General features: G+C 40.5%; 1 protein-coding gene across 3 annotated transcripts in view; it reads left to right on the forward strand.

The window, feature by feature from the left end:
- The window catches only part of DIDO1 (death inducer-obliterator 1), an 82,437-nt gene extending 61,328 nt beyond the window's left edge, over positions 1-21,109 (forward strand). For all 3 annotated transcript variants that reach the window (XM_069751148.1, XM_069751150.1, XM_069751149.1), the window contains 10 exons: positions 9,127-9,718; positions 11,368-11,527; positions 11,673-11,789; positions 12,000-12,098; positions 12,368-12,497; positions 12,656-13,139; positions 14,886-15,039; positions 15,139-15,228; positions 15,354-15,549; positions 16,822-21,109. In XM_069751148.1, coding sequence (XP_069607249.1) covers positions 9,127-9,718; positions 11,368-11,527; positions 11,673-11,789; positions 12,000-12,098; positions 12,368-12,497; positions 12,656-13,139; positions 14,886-15,039; positions 15,139-15,228; positions 15,354-15,549; positions 16,822-20,102 — 5,303 coding nt within the window. In that variant the 3' untranslated portion in view covers positions 20,103-21,109. The remainder of the gene's footprint in view (positions 1-9,126; positions 9,719-11,367; positions 11,528-11,672; positions 11,790-11,999; positions 12,099-12,367; positions 12,498-12,655; positions 13,140-14,885; positions 15,040-15,138; positions 15,229-15,353; positions 15,550-16,821) is intronic.
- Positions 21,110-22,660: the final 1,551 nt, after the last annotated feature.

The following is a 22,660-nucleotide window of genomic DNA, read 5'->3' on the forward strand; positions in this document are numbered from 1 at the left end:
ACTATTTGGATATTAGTGTTCATGTATGTCTGGGCCCACTTTAACCATTTCTGCTTGTGAACACTGTTTAAGGGTGACTGAATATTAGGTTTATGCACCACAGCAAGCCTTTGAAGGAACTACACCTTGATGTTCGAGGGACTCCAAAGGCCCCAGCAGCTTCAAATAACTTTGCTGCTTTTAATGGTATTTGGGCAGCTGCTCTATTAATCCCATGAATTTGGTAGAAACCTTCCTCATGCCTTTATCTGCATGAACTCTGTGCTCTGTTTCAGTCACAAATCTCTTCACAGTATGATGACCACTCTTAAGTTTTTGTGGAATATCTAATGTTTTCATACCTTGTCCAAGGCATTGCACTATTTAATGCTTTTCAGCAGCAGAGAGATCCTTTTTAGTTCCCATATTACTTGAAACCTGCGGCCTGCTTAATGTGGAACATAATTTTTAAGTAGTTTTCCTTTAATTAGAATCACCTGGAAAACTAATTATCACATGTTTAAGATTGATTTCAGTGATCCATTGAGCCCTGAGACACAATACCATCCATGAGTCTATTTGAAAAACAATTAAATCTCTGACACTTAAATCCAATTTGCATAATAATTTGGAACACAGTGTAAGAATACACACTTCAAGCCAATGGCTCAGCCATGCTGCCAATGCAAACTTATCAATCAGGATTGTGTGAGATATTTTGTCAAACTGCTTTCCGGAAGTCATGATATACTAGATCTACAGCATTTCCCTGATCCACCCAGTCAGTGATTTTGTTATAGAGGGAAATTAAGTTAGTCTGACATGACTTATTACAAACCCATGCTGACTCTGGTTAATCACTTAATTCTTATCCAGGTACTTACATGTTTAATAATTTGTTACGAGATCTTTCCTGGTATAGAAGTCAGACTCACGGCCTATAGTTTTCTGGGTCCACCTTTCCCTTTTTGAAGATAGGAACAACATTTGCTCTTCTCCAGTCTTGTGACTTCTGTTCTCCAAGAATTTTCAAAGATTATGGAGAGTGGTTTAAAAATTTCTTCTGCTATCTCCTTCAGTACTCTGGGGTGTAATTAACTGGACAAAGAGACTTGATTTATGTTAGCTAAGGGTACCGTCACACAGTGGCATTTTGATCGCTACGACGGCACGATTTGTGACGTTCCAGCGATATATCCGTGACGTTCCAGCGATCTCGTTGTGTCTGACACGCTCCTGCGATCAGGGACCCCGCTGAGAATCGTACGTCGTAGCAGATCGTTTGAAACTTTCTTTCGTCGTCTAGTGTCCCGCTGTGGCGGCATGATCGCATGGTGTAACAAAGGTGTGCACGATATTGTATACGATGTGCGCATAGTAACCAACGGCTTCTACATCGCACAAACGTCATGAAATTATCGCTCCAGCGTCGTACATTGCAAAGTGTGGCAGCAGTCTACGACGCTGGAGCGATATTGTTACGATGCTGGAGCGTCACGGATCGTGCCGTCGTAGCGATCAAAATGCCACTGTGTGACAGTACCCTAAGTGTTTGCTCACAATCTTTGTTTTTATACATAACCTTGATTCTTGTATTCCTTTAACAGGACAGTGAAGATCAGTTGATGTTACATTTCTTTTTGAGAGAAAACCGATGCAAAATAGGAATTTAAAAGTTTGGCCTTCTCAGCATCCTTTCTTGCCATTTCAGCATTTTCATCCTGTAAAAATCCTATACCATCTCTTGACTTTTCTTTTACTTTTGATGTATCCCCCAAATCCTTTTTATTTCTTTTGACCTCGCTTGCAAACTTTAATTCATTGTCCGCTTTTGCTAATCTGCTTTGCACTCTGCAGACAGCATTATATTCTTCTTTAGATCTGCTTCCTTCATTCCATTTAACCTCTTCACCCCAGGGGCTTTTTTCGGTTTTGCGTTTTCATTTTTCGCTCTCCTCCTTCCCAGAGGCATAACTTTTATTTTTCTGTCAATATGGCCATGTGAGGGCTAATTTTTTGCGGGACTAGTTGTACTTAACAACACCATTGGTTTTACCATGTCGTGTAATAGAAAACGGGGAAAAAAATTCCAAGTCCGGTGAAATTTCCGCCCAAAAAAGTGCAATCCCACTCTTGTTTTTTACTTGGCTTTTTTGCTAGGTTCACTAAATGTTAAAACTGACCTGCCATTATGATTCTCCAGGTCAGTACGAGTTCATTGACACCCAACATGTCTAGGTTCCTTTTTATCGAAGTGGTGAAAAAATTGCGCAATTTTCCGATATCCGTAGTGTCTCCATTTTTCGTGAACTCAGGTTCGGTGAGGGCTTATCTTTTGCGCACCAGCTGACGTTTTTAATGATACCATTTTGGTTGCAGATACAATCTTTTGATTGCCCGTTTTTGCATTCTAATGCAATGTCGTGACAAAAAAAAAAATTTTGGCGTTTTTGACTTTTTTTCTTGCTACGCTGTTTAACTTTTCCCATGCTTCAAAAGTCTCCATAGGAGACTAGAAGCTGGTGCAACTTGATCGGATCTGCTACATAGAGGCGATGATCAGATCGCCTCTATGTAGTAGAATTGCTGAGTTACTATGAGCGCTGACCACTGTTTGGCGCTCATAGCAGTCCGGCACTGACAACAATAGAGGTTTCAAGAAGACCTCTGGTTGACATGCTGACGAACTGTTGACCCCAGATCACGTGACTGGTGACCGGTGCGCATATTTCCAGTCCTATGGCCGGAAGCGCGATTTAAATGCCGCTGTCAAAGTTTGACAGTGGCAGTTAACTAGTTAATAGCCCTGGGTGGATCGCGGTTCCACCAACAGCTATTGCGGGCACATGTCAGCTGTTCAAAACAGCTGACGTCCTGAAAAGATGTGGGCTCACCGCCGGAGCCCACATCAAAGCAGGGGCTACTGACATTGGCGTACTGTTGCGCCCAATGTCGGTAAGGGGTTAATGAACATTTCTCTCTTCCTTCTTAGCATGTGTTCATCCATGATGGTTTCCTTAAATGCTTCCTATTCCCTCTTTTCGGAATTGTACTTTGAGAATCTCATTTTTCAAGATTTCCCATCCTTCCTGGACATTTTTGTCTTTAGGGATATCCAGCCATTGGATCCCTCCAATTCTTTGAGTCCCTTAAAATCTGCCTTTCTAAAATCTAACCTTGACGTCTTGAGTCTTCACAGGTCTTTCTCCTCTAATTACGGTATACAAAATTCTAAAATAGCATGGTCGCTACATCCTAGGGTCCCAGCCACTCTTACCTCCTCAACCATTTCATCCCTGTTTATAAGGATTAGATCCAAGGTAGCAGACCCCCTTGTTTTCTCCCCTACCTTTTGATAAAGTTGTCAGCAAGAGTTTGACCTGTTCGTTTTGCCTGAGAGAGATTCCCAACAAATGTCTGGATAGTTGAAATCTCCCATGACCACTGTCATATTCAAGAGCTTTCAACCAACTGTGCTATGGAATGATAGGCCACATATGTAATTTTTTAAATGAAATCTATCTGATCAATCCCTCACCATCAAACTGTATGCTCTTGATGCTTTCTGAGATATCACCAGATGTTTACTGATGCAATCTGTGGTTTTCATTTTAATGCATATGTGGGTTGCAATATATGATTTTGAAGGGATTCTTAGTAGGGGTGAAAGGTGGCAGCAGAGTTAAGGGTGAAATGCAGGGGGGTGAAAGTGTCGGTGGAGGCCACTGAAAAGGAAGTTGTAAAATGAAAGTCAGGGTTTGAAATAATGACTGTTAAAGTATATTTTGATGTGAGATAGAAGCGATCAGAGAAATGTTTGAGTTGCAGTAGGTGGGAAAGTCTTGGAAGTGTGGTTTGAAAGATTGATGAGAATGAAAAAGGTTAGGCAGCAGACTTGAGAATGGGAAAGATGTGATGCCATCAACTGTGATGGATAGCACTGTTGGGGGTGTCGAGTTATGTATATGGAAAAAGACGATTAATTCAGTTTTCTTTCTAACTTGAGTTTTGAAAGCAAGAAAGGGAGGATAAAATGACATGCTGAAATTCTAGAAAAATGGTAACATTTGGGTTACAGGCAAACTATAATGGGCCACAATGTGGTTCTGAAACCCGTGGGATTCAATTATCTGTTGCCAGATAAGCGTCTTGAGGGACACCCACAGAGAGGGCAAGTTAAGACATTAATCTTCTAGTGTTATAGATTTCCTAAATTTTTAACCAAAAATTTAATTTGTAACATGAAGTGGTCAACTATCAGAGAAGACCGTTTTCTAAGGTGGAGTATGAAGTAATAAAGGTATTGGTGGGTACCAAATCATTACTTTTTGGAAGAGTGGTCAGATTTGATCATAGCTGGTTAAAAAATGAGTTGAATGGGAGTTGGAGCGCAATTTAAGGTTTTTCATCGGTATGTTAGTCAACATCAGTAGTGAAATGGCTGATGTAGGAAAACTGAATATAAAGTGGCTTCTTGAAAGGAATTGATCAGAAAATTAGCTATTTAAATCATGTTTTTGTTTTAAATCTACTTTTAAAAATCTTTTGACAATTCTACTTAATATCACAATCTACTTTTCCTCCAAAGGCCATAACTTGAAGACACACAAAAGAGCATAGTAGAACCAAAAACACTCACTAGGGAGTTACTCACCACTCCTATTGGGCTATCTGCACAAAAGCTGTTCCACTCAGCATGTCCACATGGACTTTTCCTCTCTGAACCCTGTTCACACAGGTAATATACAGATGATTAGGCTTTTAAATACATTGCATACATCAGTTAGGACTGTTCTGATATGGGTATACCTTGACGTTTGGTGGAGCAGCTTAGTATACATTATTTGCAAAAAATGTATCAACCAAATACCCAGTTTTTTACATCTTTTTACTAGCACTTGCGAATTACTGTGATTTTTTTTTGGAACGGAGTGTTTTTGGTTCTACTATGCTCTTTTTTGTCTTGGTGGTGTGTGAACATTTTCCTACAGACTTGTTCACTGTGCAAGTAGCCCATGTGTTCCTGTTTCTATAAAGGCCATAACTTGTATAATTTTTCTATAGTTTTAGCTGTATGAAAACTTTTTTTTTCCCAAGATGAGTTGTAATTTTGAAACACCATTTTACCATATAATGTACTTAAAAACAAGTGAAAAAAAGCTATATGAGATGAAAAGCTGAAAATATAATTCCGCCATTTTTTTGTTTTTTGTGCTTTGTCTTTACTGTTCATTCTATTGTACAGATGACCTAGTAGTGTGTATCTACAGGACAGTTGTGACTGCGATATCAAAACTGCTGTTTCTTTTTCTTTAAGTGCCCTTTTTCGAGTACCAAATATTTTTATTTTTTAATTTCTTTTTTTAATGGAGTAAAATAGATTGATTTAACATTTTTTACTTTTCATAAAGCGTTTGTATTTGTTCGATTGCTTATACTTCACTCTTCAACATTAAAATTGTAATCCCAAGAAGGAAAAATCATGGAATTATGGAAATCAAAGAATGAATAGACATGTTACCGATCTACAAATGATGAAAAACATGAAAACAAAATTTAAAAAAGTATTTCTTAAGAATGAACGCCACATACGGAAATCCCCGCACTTACACACACTGGCTGCTATCAATGAGGGTATTAATGGTTGTCTGAGGAAAAAATCTGCCACTCAGAATGCACTTCGGCAAATCACAAAGCTCCACGGCTGAGTTTCCTTTGCAATTGCTGACCAATGACACCCCAATGCTCGACAGGCGACCAGGCCACACAGGCGGCTCACTGTATAAAGCGCAATATGCAGCCTGGCATTGTGTTGAAACCAGCTACTGGGATAATTTGGAGAAATAGCGGTACTACTTACTCAATCATGAACGTAACGTCGAGCTGGTAAGGTACTTCAAAAGTCTTGAGGGTTTTGACTACTGTACTTTGTCATCTCACACCATAAACCCAGGAGCAGCAGCAGTGTAATGTTCGGTCATGATTGTTTCTTCATGGCATTTCCCATGTAATGTGAGATTCGAAGAGTGGTAAGTAGTAGTGATGAGCGAATAGAGTAGCATTGTTGCTCAGGTCTCCCAGAGCATACTCTGGTGATCTCCCAAGTATTTATTAGTGCTCGGAGATTGTTTTCCTCTCCTCCGCTGCATGATTTACGGCTGCTGGACAGCCTGAATACATGTGGGGATTCCCTAACACACAGGCATTCCTCACAAATATTCAGCCTGTCTAGCAGCCATAAATCATGCAGCTGCGGCAAAGAAAACTATATCTCCGAGCACTAACAAATACTCGAAGATCACCCGAGCAACGAGAATGCTCGCTCATCACTAGTAAGTAATGATCCATTCTTTGCTGCGTTAGACTTGGCATGTGACGTCTAATTTCACTTGCAGTAAAGTGCTAAGACTGTGCTTGCAGCACGACATTGCGCTACCGGACAGACATCCAGCTACATGTGCTCCTTTGACCTCGCCTACCACTCTTACAGGCTATGATGGTGTGGAGCTAAACAGTGGAACCTGTAATGTAGGTCTATTTTCTTCAGTGACGAGTCCCACTTTCATCTTGAATGCAATGATCGCTGGAGATGGTCTTGAAGACCATGTGGGTATTGCCACAAAAAAATGTGAATGTGTTAATCGTGCTACTGTGAGCAGCTTGTGTGGCCCTAATGTACTACCATGGCTGCCAGTGTCTCCTGACTTATTTCCCATCGAGCACATATGGGCAGCATCGTGGCTCAGTGGTTAGTACTGCAGCCTTGCAGTGCTGGGGTCCTGGGTTCAAATACCCCCACCAAAGACAACATCTACAAGGAGTTTGTATGTTCTCCCCGTGTTTGCGTGGGTTTCCTCCGGAGTCTGTGGTTTCCTCCCCCACTCCAAACATACTGATAGGGAATTTAAATTGTGAGCCCCATCGGGGAGAGCAATGATGGTGTGCCAACTGTATAAAGTGCTGCGGAATATGTTGGTGCTATATTAAGATTATCTGGGATGCCATTGGTTGGCAAAGGCAAGCATCAGCAGCTGCGATCAGATTGACAACACCATTTAAACTGTTAACAGCAGCGATGAGAGCTCAGGTCCAGATGCTGACAATATCACATATCTGTAATTCCCATTAGTGGAGGGAATGTGGCTGCTAAGCTTCCTGCACACAAGCAACAAACAACCCTGCAATCACGTATATGGATGTGCTTTTTAATGGGTAAATGGATCCAATCACAAAAGGTGCCAAAATAAAAAATGACCCTGTTTAGAATAGTCCCAGTAGCCAGTCATTTTCTGTGTGGGTGTGATGGTTGCATGTTTAGCAGAAGGGTCTGGCTAATGATGGAAAAAATGGGTTAGAGAAAAGATGCATGTAGTAATAGTAGTAGTGAGGTGCATTTTGGTGTAAGGAGACAAGTTTCTAATCAGTAATGAAGTAGGTTGTGGAGTGGGGCAGCACTGCTGAGTGAAGTGGTTGCGGAATTGCAAGTTGAAGTATTAAAATGCAGTCCAGTAAGTTTTCTTTTGCTTATAATAGTGCAGCATAGGCTGCTATTAAATAATGTATTGCTTTTGTGTATAGCTATTTTAGTTGGTCTGGTTTTTATGCCATCCTGACTTATTTTCCTTCCTCTTGTATATGGTTCCCCTAATGCGGACTCTATTTTCTATGATGCCACAGTCTTGTCACGCTGCTCTTTCTGCTATATAATGGTTAATGATGGATATGGGACACAAAACTTCTGCCCCATGAAGTATACATGCAGATTGGATATGGCCTATATGATGTATGTATACAGCAGTCTCTGTATCCCAGGAGATGGACATATACATCACTCTCTCCTATGTGATGTATATACTGCAGTCTGTGTATCGTATGATATCTGCATATACAGCAGTTTATCTCCTATATAGTGTATATACAGCAGTCTTGTGTAACCTATGTGATGTATAGACGGCAGAGTATGTATCCTGTGTGATGTGGATACAGCAGAGTCTCACTATATCACTGCTTTTAAAGTAGAAATTATATCAGATTTATTTAACTGTCTTAAGAAAAAACTGCGTTTGTATCCCATAGCAACCAATCACAGCACAGCTTTCATTTTACTAGTTCAAGATAATTAAAAAAAAAAGACCTGCTCTATGATTGGTTGCTATGGACAGCAAGGTTTTTCTTTTAGGGTATGTGCACATGTTGCGGATCCGCAGCATTTTTTGCAGTGCAGAAACGCAGATTCGCAATTGATTTACAGTACAATGTAAATCAATGAGAAAAAAAATGCTGTGCATACTTTGTGGAAACGCTGCAGTTTAAACAAAAAAAGTAGCATGTCACTTATTTTTTGTGAATCTGCAGCTTTTTTGTACCCATTCCATTATAGAAAACCGCAGGAGTAAAAAACGCAGCAAATCCGCAAGAAAGCCGCAGCAAAAACACAAAAAAACGCTGCGGAACCGCACAAAAAACGCGACAAATCCGCAGGTGCGTTTTCTGCCAGGAGAGGCAGAATCCGCACCTGAAATTCCTAAGCCTAATCTGCAACGTGTGCACATAGCCTTAGTTTCAACACTTTACCCCATATCTTTAGTTGTAAAGGAGACATACAGGGGAACATGGAGCGTAGTGGGAGCCAGGTGGGGAGGAGTTAGAGCTGCCACAAGGGATTTGATAATGTCATCCTGTAGATCACAGGAAGTCAGACTGACTTCTTGTCTACACATTGGTGCATGTACTGGACTGGTTGTCAGAATGGAGATCATGTGACCAAAATATCTATAGTGAAGGGGGAAATATATATGTAGATGAAACTGAGATGCGATGAAATAAATTAAACTGAGAATATGAATGGGTGAATACAGTGTGCAACTAGTACTGGTGTGTAACTTTTATATTTTAGTGCAGTAATTATCAGTGTTCTCATGAAATATGTTCTTTGACCCATGATTACAGTTGTATAGTGTACTGAACCGCAGTGCACCATGTATGTTGTCTGCAGACCTTTGTCTTTTTTTTTGCTATTACATATACGTCACATAAAACGCCACATTCACTCTTATTAATAGCAACCCTTATGCCACATCAACCCAATTGGTCTTCATTTCTTAGTCCTGATTCTATTGTTAACATTAATTTTCTTTTCACTTTCAGCTGCAGAGAAAGTTGAAGAACCAGAAAAGAAATTGGAGACTCCAACCCCTCCTATTAAAAAGCCACCTCCTTCCCCAACATCCCCGGGGATGAAGTCAATCTCTGCTCTACCAAGAATTCCAATGATCAAGAAGATCTTATCACCTTTGGTTCCTGTCAAACCATTACCGACACCTTTGGTTCCTATCAAACCATTACCGACACCTTTGGTTCCTATCAAACCATTACAGACGCCTTTGGTTCCTATCAAACCATTACCGACGCCAGTTACGACAAGCAGCAGCAAGGACCTAAAATCTATCAAACCCAAGCCTGGTCCTAGTTCTTCTATTAGTAAATTACCCCCAATCCCCAAGAAAACTCAACCATCATCGTCTTCAGGAGCTCCAGTGAAGACCACGTCCAACCCCTTGCCCAAAAAGCCATCTACTTTTCCCTCTTACGCAGCTTCCACCTCAATTTCCTCAAACACAAACTCTGCACCAGCATCAAATGTGTCCACCAAGCCAACATCCAGCTCCTCACAACAGGTTCCTAATGTTCAGATACGGCAGAACATTCGGAGGTCGCTGAAGGAGATTCTCCTGAAAAGGTGTGGGAAGAAGCTTTTGGTGTCTTTACTAGTGTTAGAAATGGAATAATGTCTGATATCCAGCTGTACAGGCAGTATAAGGGCTATCGAACAGAACACCTTTGGCCAAAATTTGAGCGCTAAGGATGGTGTTAACTAGACTTAAAAATTACAGTTCTGTGGAGAGAACCTCTATGTGCGCAGATAATAAGTTTTCCATGAAAGGTTAGTTACGGTCATAGATCCGTACAAGTACCGGACTTGAATTCAGTAGAATTTTTTGTTCCTGGCTTGACAAATACCATTGGCCCCATCCAGTGTCAGTAGTTATAGGTGAACCTACACTTGTACATTAGGCTAAGGTTAATGTGTTGTGTGACTAGTGATATGTATTCAGATAACTATTGATTACTTGTCACCACACATCCCCTATTGACAATCACTAAATACATATCCTTTAGGTTGCGGAGTAGCTCTTGCCTGGTTATTATTCAGCTGATTAAGGCTTGCAGGAATCCAGGAATGACCTGCAGAGACAACTTTACATAGATGTATAGAACACATTTTCATTCATGGATATGACAATTTCCCTCTAATTTTCTAGGGGAATATCAGATGCAGAATACTACATCTGTAGACCTGTTTTTTTTTTTTTTCCTTTTCTACATCCTTTTTGGCTTCATTAAAGGGGTTTTCAGGCTTATGAGTCGACCTTATCATTTCATGGAGGTCTGACACACTGCACCACTACTTGATCAGTAGATCCTGAGGAGTCTGGATATAAACAGTATATGGAGGCAGAACACCACCGTCTTGTACATTGAGCAGTATTGCAGCTCAGCTCTCTTTTACTTGAATAGTAGCCAGAGCACCTCAGCACGATCCATACACTATGTACAGGTCCGTGGTGGTCCAGCTCTACATGATTTACATCCAGATACTGCAAATAGCTAATGGTGGAGCATCTAGCACCCAGTGATCTGATATAGGTGACCTGTTCTACAGTTATTACTACTTGCTGTAAATGAATGCATTACAATAATTAGAGAATATTGGGTAATATTTGCTGCTACTTAATGATAATCTAACACTACTTTTTAGGGTGGATTGACCTATTTGGGTTTCTTGGTCTCAGTACAAACCAGATGCGGGCCTCCTGACCTGAAGTGGACCGCTTCTTGTATGCTGAGATTGTTTTAGGTAGAGCCAAGAGACCTGCAGCTGGTACAGACTGCGAAACACAGATGTGTGAATCTGGCCTTGCAATAACCAAAATGTGTTAGCAGCCCTGTCTTACAATACTTAAAGGGGTAGTCCAGTAAAAACAAGTTATCGCCTATGTGCAGGAATGGGGAATTTTTATTCTCAACAGGAGGCTTTTTTTTTTTTTTTAAATCTACTTTACAAAATCCCTGAAAGCTGTTCCATTCATTCTTTATGTGGCAGTCTGAAAAAGTAAAAGGCCGCACTCTGTAGCCTCCTAAAAAAATTAATTGAGCGGCGGTCGAGCATGTGCACTATCCTATCCAATTGTTGCAGGTCAGACACCCACCCATCAATAAGGTATTACCTATTCAGTGGATAGGTCATAACTTGTTTTCACCAGAAAACCCCATTAACATCCTAACCATACAAGAAATATAAACTTTATATTTCTTTCCTCAACACAGGATGAATGACAGCGATGACTTGGTGATGACAGAGAGCGAAGTTACCAGGATTGCCGTTAACATTGAAAAAGAAATGTTTAACCTCTTTAAGGATACAGATAACCGCTACAAGAGCAAGTACCGACACCTCATGTTTAACCTAAAAGATCCAAAAAATCAGGTAAAACATTATACCCCTTTAATACTATTATTTTGTGCTTGAGTATGCTCCAAAAAAGCATGGAAATATGTATGACTCCTAAGGTGTGTTTTGTGCTAACTTTACATCTCAAATGTAATATATTGCGATCATCTTCTCTTTTTAGGGACTGTTTCACAGAGTCCTGCATGAACAAATCCCATTGCCCAAATTGGTGCGGCTAAAGCCTGAAGACCTCATGTCAAAGAAGCTTTCTTCTTGGAAAGAAGCTGGACCTAAGGCGGTGCGTTTTTTTATTTTATATTACTGTTTAGTATCTCATCAATAGGTAGAGCCCACCTGATTCTGAGTATTGAGGATCCTCTCCAGAGAATGCATCTTGAAATGCATCTTCACTGTGATGGATGTGCCGACAACCTACTAGTCTCCGATATAGAGGAAAGCTTATGACATGTTGTCTAATTGTCTTTTGTTTTTCCCTCATTCCATTTAGAGTGCTATCCTGAAGATCAAGTCTCGAGGGGGAAATAAATCCTCTCCCAGGAACACAGTCGATATGGAAGAATCTCCTCCAATGTCCGATACTGAAGGGGTGGGTAATGGATAAAAATGGAATAGATGAGGTCATCCTAGCAAAACAATCACTTATCACATGTGTTACTTGGGCATATGGTTGGCATAAGTTTCTATTCATAACACCTGTCTGGGTTTATATGGCAGTGAGCTATAGTAGCCAGAGCTGCTCTGCTTTTTGATGGGTTGTCTTGTTTAAATTATATTGTTCCATTTCATCCTTTTTATTTGGATACTGTTTGTTTTGAGAATTGATTGATCCATTGTGACATGTATTTTCTGCTTTAGGAACAGCAAGAATCTGCTCGGCCTCCAGAAAAGAGCTTGGCTGTGCCCGACGTGTTTACCAGCATGTTAAATGACACAACAAGCCAGCACCGTGCTCATCTTTTTGATCTTAACTGTAAAATATGTACAGGTGAGGAGCCATGTAGTTTTATTTAATTTCCGGCCCACTAGAAGAGGAACAAATATTTGCCTTTGAAGATTATGCAAAGCTAGTCTTGTAAGATTATATGCTGCAGTAGCTCTTTTTGTGGGGCTTTGAGTATACTTACCCCTTCTCTCTTTGTGTAGGTCAAATGCCTGCTGATGACGAGCCTCCCCATAAGCGCCCAAAGACTAATTCATCTGTGTCAAAGAAGATTGAAACAAAACCTGCACCAGAGATTGTAGATGAGCCACCTCCACCCCCTGAGGAAGAACCTGAAAAGTCCATGGATACTACTGAAGAAGAAGAGACTGCCCCGGAAATGGGTGCAGAGAAATTGTTTGTCCCTATTCCTTCCCCTACACACCCTGAGCCAATCTTACCTTCTCCACAACCTCCCTCCAACCCTGTCACCACAGTCACTGTATCTGGTAGAGATCCCAGAAGAGCAATCAGTAGGCCGCCACCTTCTGCTGTGTCTACTGGCCCAAAGGAGAACTCTAAACCCATTCGAGATGAGGAGCCGCCGGCACTTCCACCTACCGTCGTCACCGCACCAAAGTCGATACTGATGAAGCCAACAACATCCGCCATCCGATATTTATCGTCGTCATCATCACCAAATGTCAAGTGCGTAGTCCAGAACTTCCTATGCAACATACAATGCATGTTGCTGACCCTTCTAGCATACCCCTAGTTAGCCTGGACAACAATGAAGTATTACATATAGTATGTAGAGCAGTGGTTAAGATATAACATTTTACATTAGGTTTACATAGTGTGACACATTAATCTATACATCCCTCTATGTAAGTGACACATCCAGAACCATGTCTGCTGTGCCCAGAAGTCTTCTCCTGTTTCCTGCTCTACTGACCTTTTCCTGCTCTACTGATTTAGGTTTTTTTGTGTGCGTGTAGTATATTTCTCATCCCAAAACAACTATGCTGAATGCAGCCAAAGATATCACCGCTTTCTTCAGCTTTTCAATCAGTCCTATATCTGGCAGCTCCTCCTGTGGAACTACTTCCGGACCCAAATTCTGGCCAGCAGATCCACAGTGACTGCAGACCGCCCAAGGCTATGTTCACGTTGCATTTTTGCTGTGCTGTTTGTTTTTTTAATGCGAAGCTTAAGCTGCTTGCAAAAAGCAAGTTTTGCTGCGTTTTTTTTTTTGTTACTGCAGTCCTATCAGGTTGCATTTGTCTCTTTGCATGCTGATAAAGTTCAGTGCACAAAAAAAAAATCTGATTCAACTTCATCAAGTTTTGGCACCAAAAATGCAGCAAAACCTGATACCTGCGTTCTTTGCACTACCCTTTGCTTTCAATAGGTAAAAAATACTGAAACAAGTGACATGCTGCATTTTGCAAAAACCAAGCTCTTATGACAAAACATTCAGGGGAAAAAACAAGGTGTGTGCCTGAGATTTCTGAAATCTCATTGCCTTTGTTGGTACTGTGAAATGTAGCTGAAGACTTGCATAAACAAAACGCAACATGTGAACATAGCCAATACATTTTGAATTTGCCAGTTACTTTAATATGAAATCGGACATCCACTGCACGTTATGGTCACAAGATGTGAGCTCCTAGCTATGAGGCAAGTTCCGGTGATTCACGTTATGGTGGCGCATGTCAGTGTGATCATAAGGTATCTCTGGATCAAGTCTTACAAAAGGCTGTATATTTGGCCCATGGGAATTGGGGGGGGTTTCAAATATTGCCAACCAAAAAAGATCCATACATTTCCTACCAAATTTAGACTTGAACCCATCAAAGGCAAGCAGAGAAACCTTTCCTAAAGAGAACACATTGTCAGACGATATCAAATTCCATGCCTTTCCTTGCACATCATTCCCATAAGAAGACCACTGCACTATATACCGTCCACCCTATGAGAAAATGAAGCAAGGCGTGAGCAAGTCCTCTGTATATTGCCGTATGCAGGGATTATAGTCTTCGCCTATGTTTGTGTGGTATTGCCCACAATATGAAGAGGATCTGAATCTTCTTACACTATTTCATCGGTCTATAGATGGGTGTGATGCTTTTTCTCCATTCCAGGAAACAAGCCTGTTATGCTTAGGTTTTGCCTAAACTAGATGTGATGGGAGTATTAATATACACGTTGCATTTATAGAAGATTAGGAGACATAAGACTTAGTGATTTTGATGATTACTTAGTTTGGACAGGAGCTGCACATCTGTTGGAAGCGGGCAAAGCTTTACATGACATGAACTGATTCAGAGAGCTCTTAATTGCCATGAACCCCCTTGGTGGGCCAATCTCATTAGCCTTTAATCATCGGGTAGGATATCATTTCTATGTGTATGGCTGCAACTTGCTGACCTTTTCATGGTTACATCTTTACAGCTCTTCAAATGTCCGGTCAAATCAAGATGGAGATACATCCCTTTTCCTCTCTCAAATGAGTCCGATATGGAAAGGATTCATAAACATGCAGTCTGTGGCCAAGTTTGTTACCAAGGCATTCCCCGTCTCTGGCTCTATTGAGTATTTGAACGAGGTTTGTATTCAGTCTTTTGTCCGTATAAATAGATATTTTAGTAAACCATAGGGTTCAAATATTTGGTATCTAATGCTCTCATGTCTGTGTCTATTGTAGGACTTGCCAGATACCATCCATATAGGTGGTAGAATATCTCCAAAAACTGTATGGGATTACGTAGGCAAACTGAAGTCCTCTTTGTCAAAGGTAGGCATGGTGACCATCTATTCCGGAAAATCTAAATGCCTTGATATCTATGCTGACTGGCTGATGTCTGACTGAAGAAACCGTAGGCATTTATTTAGCATTACTGTTGTGTTCTTGGTTTCTAGGAATTGTCTTTGATCCGTTTTCACCCTGCCACAGAAGAGGAAGAGGTGGCATACATCTCCCTTTACTCATATTTTAGCAGCCGTGGTCGTTTTGGAGTAGTCGCCAACAACAACAGACACATTAAGGACCTTTATCTCATCCCATTAAGTGCAAAGGACCCAATTCCATCAAAACTCTTGCCCTTTGAGGGACCAGGTAAGAAGCGTGTGCTTGAAAGAAAAAAAAAAAAAGAAAAAACCTTTATTCTCATCTTTTAGACAAAGATTGAGGTAAGTATTGAATCTGTTATGCTCATATGACCTGGAATGTCAGTTTCATGTCCATTGTTTCCTTTTTTCAAAAGAAATTGTAATAAATTATTTTTGCAAAAAGTGGTCATTGTCTGGTTAACTTCAGAAATTTACATCCACTTGTGGACACAGGCTTATAAATGTTGACTAGTTTCGCGTATAAGAACAGCTAAGACATTGATCCTGGCCTCTGTGCAACATTCGACGTTTGAGCCTCCTCTTCACTGGTGCCGCTTTGGAAGAACTCGTACTCGATTCATCTGTCCAAAATCAGCCTGTAGAACCTCAAATGGAAAAACTACAATCGTAGACTCCAGAACCACTGAAAACCCAACAGAAAAATAAGAAATATTAAAGGAAAAAAATCTCGCCACACAATTGCCAGATTATAAGCAAATCACAAAAGCTGCATATTTCAGATATTCTTCACAACTTTAACATCGGTGGCTACAAGGGAAGATCTTTTATTATGCAAGTGCTGCAAACTCATTCCAGGCCCCAAAAAGTCTCGGTTAGATCAGTCAATGTGAGCTCCTTAATTAGACCACGCATAGCCCTATGTGGCTTGATCACTACATTCACTTTGCATGCTGCTGAGACTTTTAACTATTGAATGGTACAGTTCTTTAGTAAGGAAATATTCACACTTGGCAGATTAGTTGCAAAAATTTCAGCAACTGATCCATTCATCTGAATGGGACTTTTTTTTTTTTTTTAAATCCACTTGCTAGTCATAAACAACATATTTTCTATTGCAGAAGATTCTTCAACAAATCTGCCATCTCAAAACTAATTTCACTAACTTCTGTAGTCAAAATCCAAATAATAAAGACATTAGGGAATTCCACATTTCAGAACAATTTAGTATCTGGCTCCTTTTTCCTGTGTCCTGTTATAAGTAAAGCTGAGTGCCTGGAGAAGACCTGATGAACAGTAAACTAATTACATATACTCTTGTACAGCTCCTCCGCCAATGACCACGCAGAATTGTAATTACCCCATACTTCCTATATTCACATGCAGTTAACCCGTAGAGCCTGTCTGGCAATTCTGTACATTCTTCATAGCCTGGGATAAAATGTGCACATGCCTAAGAGAACAAAATTATTAGCATAATGCAATAGGGACCACATAAAAATGCACCTTTTTTATGTTATCTCTTATCTTGTTATTATAGGCCTTGAATCAACACGTCCAAACTTGATCCTGGGATTGGTCATTTGTCAGAGAAACAAGCGCCCAGTTCCAAGTGAACCAGATAAAGTAGAAGAAAAGCGAATCAAAGCTCCAAGCCAGGAAGAGATGGATATCTTAAATTTTACAAAAATACCAGTCCTATCTCAAGTAGAAAAGAAACCCCAGAAATTTCAGTCATACTCAAGTGATATAATTCAAAGCACCACACCGCCAGGATCCCCACCTCCTATTACAGAATCTGTTGCCAAAGTAGCTCCTCCTGCTGTTACTCTGCCACCTTCAAGAGCTGATGCTATCTCTGCATCCAACACTGCCCGTAACTCTCCACCACCAACAGCTGAACAATCTCCATCAACATCAAAGACTTCAACGCCACTAGAGCACATTTTGAAGACTCTCTTTAGAAAAGGATCCGATAAGGCTGAAACCTCAAGCACTATTGCAGTAACTGCTGTTAGAACCAGCACTTCTGTAGAGCCTGTAGCTGACAAAGGGTTTGTAGACCCCATTGTGCAGCAGTTTGGTCAATTGACAAAAGAAAAAGCTTTAGAAGAGGAGGATAACGATAGACCCTATGATCCAGAAGAAGAGTATGATCCAGAAAAAGCATTTGATACTTCAGAAGTTGACGATGATAATGAAACTCCCTATGAACCAGAACAGCCTTGTGAAAATTTATATGATGAAGAAGCCTATGATCCAGAGGATGAAACCATTTTGGAAGAAGCTAAAGTTCCCATCGATGATTTGCCTAATAGAATGACTGCTGCAAGTAAAATCAAGCCACCTGTGGAAGTAGGAGCAGAGTTGCTGAGCAATGCTTCTGATTCATCCACTCTCTTGGAACAACAAAAAATGTTAGACGAACTGAACAAGCAGATAGAAGAGCAAAAAAGGCAACTGGAGGAACAGGAAGAAGCTCTAAGGCAGCAAAGAGCAGCTGTAGGCGTGTCTATGGCTCATTTCTCTGTCTCTGATGCGTTAATGTCACCTCCTCCAAAATCTTCTGTAATTAAGAATGAATTCTTCCAGCGAGAGTCGAGTACAATTAATGCTACCATGAGTGCAGCTTCAGAACAGTTTATGAGTACTAGCAGAGATCCTAGACAGGCCAGGGATCCTCGACAAGCTGCAACAAAAGGAATGTATGTAGACATTGATGATATTCCGAGCAAACTGTTTTCAAGCGAGAAACAAACTGAACCGCTTTCACCTAGAGCCAGTATGTCTATCCCTGTAGTAAAGCCATTTTCCAGTGCAGAAGGGACAAATGGCTTAGTTTCTCTGGATGTCTCTGAACAATCTGATGTCATTCTTGAGGTTGAAAAAAATATTAAGCAAGAGGATGATGCACCTTGGAATAATGTACAAGATGCAGCTTTTACATCTGAAACTTCAAAAGATATGCCTAAACCCCCTCGCAAAGTACTATTACCAACACCTGAAGGTATTCCACCATTATTACAGACTCCTCCATTTACTGCTAACCCAATGTGTTTTCCTTCAGTACAAGAGCCAGCATGGGTCATGGAATCTCAGAATTTTGATAGCCATGTTCTTCCTCAAGGAAATCTGCCTAATCATCTTGAACTTCCAAAAGAAGTAATTTTTGCACAACAAAAGAGCCAGGCAGCCTCATTTATGGAGGAGTCTCAAAGTAGACATCTCGTTAATAATTCAGTACTGTGTCCACCACAACATGACCGATCACCACTGTTTGGTGAACAGAGACCACTGTTAATGGCTAATACAGGATTACTGACATCCTCCATGTTTTCTGAAGACAAATTTCCAACAGATTTAGAAGGATATGGTGGCCTTCAGTCTGAACAAAACCCTGAGAAAAAAGGACTTGGGTCTGTTATGTCTGAGCACTTTCGTCATCAACCACTTCATCCCTTTAGAGACAGAGCACCTGGTAATCATTTTTCCACCCAAAAGGGACTGTCACCACCTAGATTTGACAGACAAAAGAGTCCACATTTAGAATTTGAAGATTCACGTTTTGGTGTGCCAGATGATGCACATCCAAGGTTTGATGGACCACCTAGATATGATGTTGGTACAAGATTTGATGGGCCATTAATTGGAGGACGAACACAACCATTCAGTTTTGATGATCCACTTAGAACAGCTAGAAGTACACAAATTCAGGGATCGTTTAGAGCACCTGCACCATCTCATTTTCCCCCAAGAGGACAATATCAAAATAAATTTGATGACTTACGGGGTTCAGGTAACTATCCTGGCCCAAGAGTTACTTCACCTCATTTGCTAGACGATCCCAGTACTAAATCACCACCCTTACATCCAAATCAGCGAGTTTCTGCTCCAATCGCTTACAGTGGAGAGCGAGGTCCAGCTCCATCTAGATTTTTGGAACTTCAACAAACAAGACCTCGTCCTTTGCTTGAGCTTCCAACAATACCGCCTCTGCACAGATCTGAAAACTGGGACAAGCCTGAATCAGATTCCCATAAGGATTTTACAGAACATAGGCAAGATCCAGATCACTGGGGATCTAACAGCTTCAGACAAAATAAAGACCAACGCAGTCAAGGTTTAGAGGGAAGACCTCGAAACTTTGAGGGACCTAATGAACCATCTGAACATGCACCAAGTCAAGGGTTTGATGAGAGAAAAAGGGAAACTGATGTACAGTGGGATAGAGACCGTGGTAGAAACTGGAACAGGGAGAGAAATTTTGAAAGAAACCGAGATTATGATAGACCAAGAACAAGAGAGTCAAATCGAGACTTGGAAAAAAACAGAGATGGAGATAAGGAATTAGAAAAGCGAGAATGGGATAGAACCAGGGATAGAGACAGAATCCGAGATCGTGACAGAGGAAGAGAAAGAGACAGGGAGCGAGAGAGAGACAGAGAACGAGATAGGGACCGAGAACGAGATAGGGACAGAGACAGCGACAGAGAGCGGGAACGAGAGCGTGAGAGAGATCGTGATAGAGACAGAGACAGGCATAGAGATCGTGATAGAGATTCATATAGACGTAGAGATCGATCAAGGAGTAGGGACCGGGAAAGGTCTCGAAGTAGGGATCGTGATAGAGACCGGGAGAGGGATCGAGACCGTGAACGAGAAAGAGATCGAGAGAGAAAAGGGGAACGGGATAGAGATCGAGGACGAGATCGCACAGTCAGCAGCAAAAGCAATGAGAACAACAAAGACTGTAAAAGCGATAGAATAAGAGACTCTTCCAAGAGCTCAACAAATGAGCCTGCACCTTCGAATCATACGTGACAAACTTTTTAAACCGCAAGATGCAGAACTGTAATAATGTATATATGTGTACATATAGTCATTTTTTTTATATATATATAATATATGTATATCACTTCCCGCAATTGAGGGTCAAAATTTTCTGTCACACACACTGGTCTACAGCTACTGGGAATATGATGCCGACCCTCATCTTATTGTTCCCACCCCCAATATGTATAACTTTTTTATATGTTAATTTTTTGTACCCTAGTTCTGGATAAGACTGTGTTAATTATATATAACAGGAGAGTTCATACTTCTGTTCTCGAGCGGTTTAATAAAACATTGTTATTTTCTGGCTTAAACCTATAGAGCCCTGTACTAAGTATAGGGCTGTACCTGTAGATACCTATAAATTCATCCCAATGGTTTTGTAAGGAAACATCAGGAGGTTTTCTTCATTTATACACCATGGAATTTATCTGATGCTGCTGGTCAGGATGAAATTTTGACCAAAGGTTAATGCGTTGAGTTCCTCCAAGGAGTTGATGTACATCCTGTGGCCCTTTTTTTCCATTAGCACAGCATATGCAATACAATAATAAGAATGTGGGCAAAGACATATGCAGATTTAAAGGGATTGTCCGGAATAGAAAACATGGCTGCTTTATAAAAAAAACACCACTGCTGTCTGGGTTGTTTTTGGTATTGCAACTTGACTGTCTTGAAAGAAAAAGGCATGAGGTGCAGTACCACACACGATCTGTTGACAGGTGTGCGGTTTTAACATCTCTAAAGTTTTCACTCCCAGATGCCCAATAAGTACACTCTTTTCTCATAAATTACATACATTTGGTGATACCACAATAACAAATCTTATTGCATAGAAATTTTTAAGTTAATGATCTCCATTCAGGAATTGGAGGAAACTAATAACGCTGGTGTTTGTGCATATTAGAGTTTTATATGGAAGAATATCACTGAACATTTCAAATGCAAATGTTAATTTTGTAAGTAGAATAAATATGTTCTATGGTTAATTTTCATTAATTGTTCATTTATTCTCTTTCATTTGTATACTCTTCTTCAAGGGAAATATTTCAGAACTTACTCCAAAATCATATGTGTGAAGATTCACCAAAAAAATGAACTAATGTTAGTGTTGTAATTTTTATGAGACTTAAGCCATGTTCACACGGCCAGTATTTTGTCAGTAATATACCTCAGTATTTGTAAGCCAAAATCAGGAGTGGAACAGACAGAGGAAAAGTATGATAGAAACATGTCACCACTTCTGTAATTTTCACCCACTCCTGATTTTTGTTTTTGAATACTGACGTAAAATACTGAACGTGGCCTTAAAGGGGAACTTCACTTTGAACACTTTTATAAAAACCCTTTTAGATCTGTGCAATTATAATTCTGAGGTTTGTGTGGGAACAGAGAGCTCTATGTCTCTGACAAATGACCACCAGTGCTAGCTGGAATAAAGCCGATTGTAGAATATCCAGTACAAAAAAGGAACAGCATCCAATCCAGGTGATGAATGATTAAAAGAGCTTTATTCTGCCATCATGCAACGTTTCAACCATAATAGGTCTTTGTCAAGCATATACAAAACAAAATGGCAGCCTTATATAGTGTGGTGGCACATGCAACACCAATCACTCACAAGGTACTGCCCACTTTGCTTTAATACAAATACGCACATCATAAGCAATTATTTTTCCAAACTCCTTATTCCCACTATATAATCGAATACAGTCTTAGCATAGACACATAAAAAGAAAAAAATACAACAAGAAATTTTGCAAAAAATCACACTGTCAAACAACCAATAAAATATAAATCTGAACACATTGTTATGGAAACCAAATGCCAATCAGGACTCACCCCATTGTTTGTTTACACCTCTAACCAATCGTTGCTCACACAACTCATGGCGCTCAAACTGGCCAATCTGAGCTACTCACACTGTTGTGGCATTTCTAACCCGGGACTCCATTAGCCGTCACCCGATCTGTGTGTATGCGCTGCTCGCGGATGCGCAATAGAGCATTGGAGCCAGGAAGCGCCCACATGATCAAATCACATGGCCGCTCACCGGCACCGCAGTCCATGCGCCCGCACATCCTCAGGAATAAGTGTTCTGCCATCCCCATGGTGACATAATCACCTGACAGCATACAAAGGAAGCCTTTTAAAGGGCCACACTATCCATCATAATATATGTTCATATTGCACAAACACTTCAAACATATCCATGTCAGTGAAAATATATATCTGTGGCTCCAGCCCCAACATAAGAATTGTTTTTCACAGCGTCTGTAGCCCAATAACAGGAACGGTGAGTCCTGCTAAACACTTTACGTCTTTATTATCACATGACCACCAGGAGAGCAAAAAAGGCATGGGAAAATATACAAACATATCAAATAACATTAAGGTCCAATTTTCAGGCTCCAATTTCCCATGTCAGCTTCTCGCTTCCCATCGTCAGTGACAACATCTGAAAACAAATACAAAAAATTAATAAAACAGAAAAATGAGAGAAAAAAGGAAATTTTCAAATACACCCCAGAAAATGTCCCTTCTAC

The sequence above is a fragment of the Ranitomeya imitator genome, chromosome 2 (genome assembly GCF_032444005.1).
Source record: "Ranitomeya imitator isolate aRanImi1 chromosome 2, aRanImi1.pri, whole genome shotgun sequence".
NCBI classification, from domain to species: Eukaryota; Metazoa; Chordata; class Amphibia; order Anura; family Dendrobatidae; genus Ranitomeya; species Ranitomeya imitator.